Source organism: Phoxinus phoxinus (genome assembly GCF_949152265.1).
Source record: "Phoxinus phoxinus genome assembly, chromosome: 14".
Taxonomy (NCBI): Eukaryota; Metazoa; Chordata; class Actinopteri; order Cypriniformes; family Leuciscidae; genus Phoxinus; species Phoxinus phoxinus.
In genome coordinates this window covers 24,392,306-24,401,651 of record NC_136889.1, presented here as the reverse complement: position 1 = coordinate 24,401,651, position 9,346 = coordinate 24,392,306, and the positions used below count along the sequence as shown (strand labels likewise).

Below are 9,346 nucleotides of genomic sequence, written 5' to 3'. Positions count from 1 at the left end.
CATTACTCTAGTCTTCAGTGTCTCATGATCCAGGATTCTTGGATGAATTGAAAGTTCAAAAGAACAGCCTTTAATTGAAAAATAAATCTTTTGTTAGATTATTTATGTAATTAGTTTTTCAAATAAATAGAATTTCTTGAATTAGGTGTATCCTAATATATCTATGTTTTGTTGTTGCAGTGAATATGCCTTATTTTCCATCTGCACATTGATAAGCTGAGTTCTTATTTATGATTCTCTATTAACATGTTATGTGTGCAGGTGTCCCAATGTACGTGGATTGAGAGGAAAATCGCTGCTACTCTTTTTGGAGAGCCACCCAGTGCCACCGTCCAGGATGCCCTGCAGAACTTCCTCAAGGTAAGACGTGCCTCTGATCACCTGCCCACACCGGCGATTGACTGTGTAACAAGCCTCTCTATTTAACAGCCAAACATTCCATTGCATGTATGAAGTGTATGTCATTAATATTTGGATGGCTTATATGACTCTCCTCAAATAAATAAGATTAAAAATATATGTTTTTCTTAAATTGTCATCATTTTCTGGATGCCATAATCTTTTTTTAAGCAAATTTAGTCATTTTTTTCTTGTATTTATTTAATTCATTTGTCACATTTTCACATTTAAGTGAAAATCTGCACAAATCTGCAAATTGGATTCAATTTGCAGATTTTCCCACCATAGACTTACACACTGCAAGCCTTAGTGCTCAATTCTGATTTGTTGCTCAGATCTTATTTTTTGTTTTGTTTGGCTGTTCACATTACTTTTTTAAAATGTGGCCAATATCATATTTGAGTGTGAACTGATCACAGCCCCGAACTGACAAGCATGCACTAAAGAACAATAACAAGATAAAAAGTAAACACTGAAGTCAGCATTTTCGCTTTCGTTTATGAGCTAGTGTGCCCTTGAAGCCCGCAAATTTATGTGCAAGCGATAGGAAAGACAAAGACGAGGATGAGGAGAAAGAGAGTGGATTGTTTTCTAGTTTTCATAGTTTTGTTTGTATAGAGCTGTCACTCACCATGATACTTAAAGTCCCACTGTAGTCAATCATTTTATCCCTTAAAACTCATCTCTGATAACCAAAATGACATATTTAAACATTTGTTCCTTTCTGGAAAAAATTATCCATGCTTTAAAATAGCTTGAATGTAACTCTACACTCTTTCCATATTTAGTATAGGTGGTTCTATGAATATACAAATTAGCCCCGTCTCCACTCACTTACATCACCTCAGAGATTCATATGGAAGTGAAATAATGACAAATGTTTTTGAAACAAAAAAGCTTGTTGAATTGCACTACTTGAAAAAATATGCATTGCATTAACCCTGCTTGCATTTTAATGCATTGTATTTTTATTTTCATTGTGTTTCATATACATGTCTACTACCTCAGATTTAACGTTGTATCTGTACATCAGCATCGGGGAATAACGTTATAATCTCGTTCACGGTAAAGAAAGCTGCTTAAATGTGCAAAACTAACTGTGACTTAAAGTTTGGGTAGGTAAGAATTGTCTAAAGAACTTTTTTTCAAATTGGCTTAAACTGTCTTTATATACCAATACATAATTAAAATGTAAGTACTTTGAAAAAGAGAGTATAAAAATTGAGTGACTATAGTCTATTTAATCTTCAAAAAACACAGCTCATTAATTCCTACCGGGACGAAACAAGTGATTGGCTTGCGCGACTGTCACTCTCCGTCGCCATGACTACCGCCGCTATTACTGGCTCTGCCCACATGCGCGCAGTCGCGCACCCGTTTTTAGGTGGGAGTGAATGGAATTAATGAGCTGTGTTTATTGAAGATTAAATACACTATAGTCACTCAGTTTTTTATACTCTCTATTTCAGAGTACTTGCATTTTAATTATGTATTGGTATATAAAGACAGTTTAAACAAATTTGAATAAAAGTTTTTTTAGACAATTCTGACCTACCCTACCTTTAAATGTAAACACTTGTGTGTCTTTATCAGCTTTTCCATATATATACTGGCCCTGATAATCATCACAAATACTTACGCTTGCTCCATTTCTGTAAATCAGTTTTTATGAATGAATGACTCTCTCACCCGTTGTTCTATAGTTTTCTTCGTTAAGAGCCACTTACACCCCCTGCTGGTGAGCTCGACTAACAGCTGTGGAGCTATATTATCAATCGGCACTGATATTCCCGCGTTAAATGTAGAATTTTCTGTCGAATTTGAACCACTGAATTTGTGGAAGCGAATTTGTAAAGCGAAATAAAAATGGACTGAAAATTGCCTGTCGAATATTATAGGTTGTATTTTTTAACAAAATGCATATTTTGGAAGTGAAATCTGAAAGGTGAATATGGATAAAACGTGTGTGAAATGTTTTGAATTGAAATATTCACAGCTTAAACATACAACCATGTTTAATTTCAGCCCATAAAAATGCAAGCCCTAAAAATGTAATGCATTAAAATGCAAGCAGGGTTAATGCAATGCATATTTTGTCAAGTAGTGCAATTCAATGAGCTTTTTTGTTTAAAAAACATTTGTCATTATTTTACTTCCATAGATTCACTCGATGACGATCACACGTTGATGTGATTGGTTACAAAGTAGTTTGTGACGTCAGAAACACAAGCGATTTCAAACCCCGTTTTTGAGACTGTCTTTGGTTCACTGCAGTTTTAAGGAGAAAATATTCAGCAATGGTGTTGACTTATGAATTTGCACATGGTTTGTCTTAAAGCATATTAAAAACACCTGATAGAAATACAAACAACATTAAAAGGTTGATTTTCACTACGGGGGACTTTAAACCTTCTCCACTCACTACTGTTATGAGATATGCACCAAGTAGGAGGGTCTAAAGCTTCAAGTGGGCTGTACATTCCTCTAGCGGACTCCAATTGGTTAATTTATCACAGGGATATAAATAAATGACAACAGTAAGATGTAGCTTGTCTCTTAAGAATAACCAGCTAAATTAATATCAGTGCTTTTCATTGTAGTTTAGATTACATTTCTAATGGCATTGTTGTCATTTTTTTCTGTAATTGTTAATAAATGATAAATAAAAACAATCTGATAATTTATAATTTGCAGTTTATGCCTACAAAATGTAAAAACATGATGGCTTTCAATAAGGTTAAATGGCTATAATTACTCATTTTATGAAAAATAAATAAGGGCATCAGTACAGGCTAACGTTTATACTGGCCTTCATTCACTATAGGATTCTTAAATATTTAAGTACTGTTGTTTCCTCAACACGTCTGAATAGTGTTCCCATAAAACTAGATTCAAAGCCCTGGGAGTTGATACACAGCCTAATTGTCTAACTTTTGTTTTTGTTTTTTTTGCTTTACCATTTTTTTATGGACCAGTGAGTTTCACTGTCAGCTTGGCTTATGTTTTTAATAGCTATATGCTGGCTTCCTTTATAGCCGCAATTTCTACAATTGTCGTGTCTTTCTATTACCACACCTCCATGATGAACCACTTGGAGGTTTCCGCCTGTTCGGCATAAGTCCCTCCCACTTGGAGGTGTCGAGCTGCAGTGATGCATACTTGACCGTCACGGCTGTCTTCCGTATTAACCGAGAGACCAAAAAACTACTGGTATGTAAATTCTTTGGACTGACTCCTGTCAGCGCAGAATTGTGACAAATGCCGATTTAGAGTGACTCAAAAGTCACATGAATTCCGATATGACCGGTCAGATTTGCAAAACATCTGACCTATATCTGATTTAGTACCACATATGGAAGTGGCCCAAATCAGAATAAAAATTAAAAAAAAAGATTTCATGTGGTTTGTGCTGTTTACACTGAAATAGTTTTTTTTATTTGGGCCACTTTTGTCTGCAGTCTGAACATAGCCTAGTATGTTCTGCAAAGGGGTCACAGTTTAAGTTTCAAACCATGTTAATTTATGAAAGAGCATGACCTGAGTTCCTAGATTCACCGTTTTACATAACATACGTTGCTCTCTCTCCTCTAATGTTTTCCTGTCCTTTGTATTTCACCCATCACTTCTTATTTAAGGGGTCTGTGCTTAGACTTGTCGCACCCTGCCAAGACAACACAACATTCTGGAGAGTTATACAACAGCAGGACTGATTAAAGGAGAGAAATATATCGTTCTTCATCATTAATCATTAATAATCCAATAATTGTAGAGAAAAAAATGGAGCAGCAGTGTATGTCCAAATAACATATCTCTTTATCCACACACTGAATGATCTACCAGAATACAGCATTATATGCTAGTACATGGCCAAAAGTATGTGGAAATCCCCTTCCCAGTTATGGGTTTCAGCTACACCTATTACTAGTGGAGAGTGTGCATACAATCAAGCATGCAGCCGTGCATCTTCTTAGACAAATATATTTAGTTGAAATTAAGATACCTGGTAACGCATGATAATTCACAAAGCAAGGTTCATACAGAAATGTCTTCTAGAGGAAAGCCTGAATATGGGTTCTGCAAGCACGTGCAAAAGTTGGGGTTGGTCAAAAATGACATCAATACTTTTATTCAGCAAGGGTGCATTAAATTGATCAAAAGTGACAGTAAAGACATTTAAATTGTTACAAAAGATTTCTATTTTAAATAAATGCTGTTCTTTTTTAACTTTCTGTTCATCAAATAATCCTGAAAATGTATCACAGTTTCCAATAAAAAATTAAGCAACTGTTTTCAGTATTGATCATAATAATAATACTAAAAATAAATGTTTCTTGAGCAGCAAATCAGCATATTAAAATTAATTCTTAAGAATTATGTGACACTGAGTAATGATGTTGAAAATTCAGCTTTGCATCACTGGAATAAATATATATTGAAATAGAAAACAATTATTTTGAATTGTAAAAAAATATTTCATAATATTTTGGTTTTTAACTGTATATATCAATAATCAAATCAAATAATCAAATCAAATAATCAGATCAAATAAATGCAGCCTTAGTGGGCTTCTAAGACACATTTAAAATATCTTATCAACCTCAACATTTTTAACAGTAATTTGAATAATGTTTGTCTGTCCACACACTTTTGGCCATGCTGTTTATAGCCATGTTTGTGATTTTGAAGAAAATGTTTTCAGTCCTAGATGAACTAGAAGCAAGGTCAAATATTAGATGTACATGTTAAAATGGAAGTCCTTTTTTTGTGTGTGTTTGTTTGTTTGCTATGGTGGGTTAAAACTATGGAAAACTTGAAAATATGAGAATTCTTTTAGATTTTCAGCGCTGGGAATCATGGAAATTAACAGTCCTAAAATGTTGGAAAATCATGTAAATTTTGTTAAAATAGATTTTACCTATTAGTTTGTAGAAAACACAAGCGTATATATGTGGCTAATGCAGTGTTTATATTTTGTGTGATTGTGTAAGTCTCTTAAATGTTGACAGTGTTATTTATTGCTCTGATGATAGAGTGTTGGTTTACAGCCTTCAAATGTAATGGTTTAATATCTCATTTAACATGCAAAATGTTGGAGAATTGGCCCTAGACGTTTGCCTGGCAGCAATGCAAGCCTTCTTTAAAGAGATTGTGTTTTTGTGCATGATCACATTTAAGTAACTACATCTGAAATGCAAGAATAAAAAAAGTAATTTTACATAAACAACGGGGTTTCTGATTTCAACAGTATGTAGTCAATAAATCATTTCAGTCTGACTGTGAAGGACAGATTGTGTTTGCTTACTTTGTCCTGTGTTTGATTCTACAGGCTGAGGAGATCAATCCCAAGTACTCGAAATTCAACTATGTGTTTTTAGGCAAGGTAACGACTCTTTTGTTTGAGATCTTGACTATTTATGATCAATATTAAGTTGACATTAGGTATTTTTTTGGCTCTGTTCCAAACCTAGTGAGCTGTCTTGCTGTTTACCACCTACCTAGATAGCTACTAGGGGTTGAACGACTTCAGATTTTTTTAAAGTCGACATTAATGTGATAAAATCCGAGTCGACGTCGACTAGTCGCTAGTGATGTCATTGATGAACAAAATTAAGCCTAAACCTCAAGCTGAGACTGAACGCGGGTTGTGAACAGCTATGGCATATGACACAGCGCTCCTACATAACAGCTTATTTTTATCAGTTATTTTTTTCTTCTAAATCAGATATAGATAAAGTAGCACAGTAAAGATTACATTTATATGAATGCATTAGTGTGAGAGTGAGCGATTGCGTTTTACTTGCACCCTGCAACGTACTCTCTACTAGTGAAGCTGTGAGTTTTAGTCACTAAGAAATATATGCTAGAACTTCCTGTTTCTAAGCTATTTAATTGATAAATCACAGAACAGTTTACAATACATTTCTGCGCTATACTGAATTATTCTGTGCGCGCAATTACGTGTGTTTGTGTGTGTGTGTGTGTGTGTGTGTGTGCAATGCAGCAGCACTTTCGAACGCAATTAACTTACCTGTACTATAAGCTGTGTAAAATGTACATTTACGCGATCAATTTTGAGGAAATCCAACATATGGAAAATTCACAATTGCATCACATGAATATGTAAAAAATAGAAATATAACAGTTATTTAAATGGTTATAATTTACATTACTGTTGTTTTTTATTTTTGATAAGTGCTGCAATGGTGAGCATAACAGAGTATTTTCAAAAACATTTTAAAAATAATACTGGCTCCAAACTATTTCTCCAATATCTTCCATCTTAGATATATATATGTTTTCTTTTGGATCAGCTTTAGGCAACACAGATATGTCGTCTATATAGGCTGCTCACTAGGTTTTTTAACTGAGTCAGTAAAGCCTTAAAAGAAAATGAAGAACATGGAAATGGTTGACTGTAACTGCACTTATTGTATATCACTTTTCTCCTGTCAGTGTTACAAAGACTTGGGTCAGAGGAGTCATGCCCGGCAGATGTGTGACGCTGCTTCTGCGATGAGCATTGTGACTAAAGAGGTGTTTTTCTTATTCCGATGAATCAGATTTACAGTTTGAGTCTCTTGTCATTGTAATCCTATGTCAGTGACTGAATTATTTTTGCACTTTCTCAAAAGGACGAGGAGGCACAGAAGGAATTGGACTCTCTTGTTGCATCACTTTAATACGTCTCCAACAGAAGGGAAAAAAGGCTCTCTGTCTTTGTCTTCCATCTCTTTAGACTCGACTGTGACTGGACTGTAGCCATTTACCCACAAACCAACATATGAACTATTTAATGTTGGCCAGGACACGTGTCCATTAAAATGAACAATGTACTGTATGTGTTTTACAGGACAATTTCTTTTAATTTTTTTTCTTTTTCCCCTGAGGAACATTTTAGACCTTAACAGTAATAGTTGCAATACACAAAATGGCTGTCATCTATTGATTTCACATTAATGATATCTTCTAAATATTTTAGATTTTGTAAAAAGGATCAAAATGTTTATAATTACAGTACTTTGTGGATTATTTGGGTGAAGCGACACTTGCAGCTTGCAACTTATTCTTGACCGGAATTAAAAGCATCCGATTACTTTTGTTTTAATGTGCATTTTAGGGGGCAGTTTTTGTGTGTACTTTGTAATCAGGATTTCATCCAAAATTATTAATGTATCTACGGATTATTTCATAAAACAGCATGGCTATAAAGTTATATTTGTGGGATCTAGTTTACCTCCTAGTAAGTGTCTGAAACAAACCTCGGAATATATTTTGAAGAACTTTGGTACATTCAATAAATAGTTTGTCTGAAAAGCCGCTGATATTAGACTGTGCATGAAAGCTGAAATTCTGTAATATATATATATTATACTTTTTATAGCATATATATAGTTTTTTTTTTTTTTTTTTTTTTTTTACGGATACCCAAACAGCTCAATCTGGATTAAATCACTTATGTGAGTTCTCTTTGTGGAATCTGTATTGTTGTTTGTTTTTCAGTATGATATATATGCACATAACTTGGATGACTTGTGTACATTTTAATTCATATAAATTTTTTTGACCAAAGATAATCGCTAAACCTCTACATTTAAGAAATTATGGGGACCATGTACCGGTAAGTGAAAGATACGTTTTCCTCTTATGGAATTGCTAATATTGTTTTAATGTAATTTTTAGTGTTTATACGATCCAGCATTAAGAATGTAATAATTGTTTGTATGTTTACATGATTGTATTTGTTCTATATTGTAGATTGTTTGTGATCTGTACAGAACATTGATACTGTAACCGTGCATATGAAGATAATCTCTTCATTGCTGCTGCTCATTACAATATACAATAAGGTGAATTCAGACTGTGTTGTACGTTGATCATATTTTTTATGTTTTAACATGCTATTGGTGTGGCCTAGTTTACTACTCATTTATATCTTGTCATATTTCATTTTAAAAGTGAATTGGTCATTTCAGCAGCATTAGCGACACCAAACATGATTGCAGTTTACTTGAGCCTAACTTAGAAATTAACCAGGGATGTGAGTTTAGGGTTGGGCTGCCTGTTTGCATGAGAAATGAAAGATCATCAAGATATTTTTTATTGTTTTCATTAATATTTTGAATCAGTTTTTTTTTTTTTTTTACATTTTACGTTTTAGTTTTAATTTTAATTTTAAAGTGTCATTATTTAGCTTTTTTGAATATTACCTTTCATGCAGTGTGTAATATAGCTGTTTGTGAATTTAAAAAGGTCTGCAAAGTTTTAAAGATCAAAGTGCTCAACAAAGTTATTGTCTCCTAAATGAAATAATTGATTCTGAACATGCCGAAACGAGTCATCAGCAATTCCAGTCTCACTTCCTGTTATATAATGTAACAACAAATTTGCATAATACCAGCCTTTGGTCTTCATTGGCTGCCCGCTAACAATGTCTCCTTTGGCCCGCCCTCAAATATTCTGAGGCCTAGAAGAGTGTTGTTCATGCCGAGAAGATGCTGTTTTCAGCTCAGCAAATCCACTTATATGGTAATAGGCGTTTTGTTTCTGTTGTGTGCTGTAAGCAGTAGACCAATCACAACAGACTGGGCCTTCTGACCAATCAGAGAAGAGTAGTCTCTCGGAAAGGAGGGGTTTAGAGAGAATGAATCTTTGAACAAACCGTTTTCAGACTTTCAATGTATATTATGAGAAAAGTGTTTTTGACCTTTGGATGCATGTACCTGTTGTAGGAGACTTCCAAAATAAAATTAGAAACCTTAATATTTTTATTTTAGTTTTAGGTTTAGTTGTTTTAGTACATCAAGTTAAACTACGTTCAAATGAGTAATGTTGCCTTTGTCAACTAGTTAAAATAAAATAATATTTTTTTATGTTTAATTTTCAGTTAACATTTTTTTTCAAGTAGCCTAACAGTTTTTTTTAATGGTTTTAATTTCTGTTTTTAGTT

At 33.8% G+C, this 9,346-nt stretch overlaps 1 protein-coding gene across 2 annotated transcripts in view; it reads left to right on the top strand.

Annotated features, from left to right (window-relative positions):
- The window catches only part of rmdn2 (regulator of microtubule dynamics 2), a 79,811-nt gene extending 71,555 nt beyond the window's left edge, over positions 1–8,256 (top strand). Inside the window, exons 8-11 of one of the 2 annotated variants that reach the window (XM_079634612.1) lie at positions 262–360; positions 5,726–5,779; positions 6,853–6,933; positions 7,032–8,256. In XM_079634612.1, coding sequence (XP_079490738.1) covers positions 262–360; positions 5,726–5,779; positions 6,853–6,933; positions 7,032–7,079 — 282 coding nt within the window. In that variant the 3' untranslated portion in view covers positions 7,080–8,256. The remainder of the gene's footprint in view (positions 1–261; positions 361–5,725; positions 5,780–6,852; positions 6,934–7,031) is intronic. The other variant, XM_079634613.1, reaches the window with a different exon arrangement.
- The last annotated feature ends 1,090 nt before the right edge of the window (positions 8,257–9,346 follow it).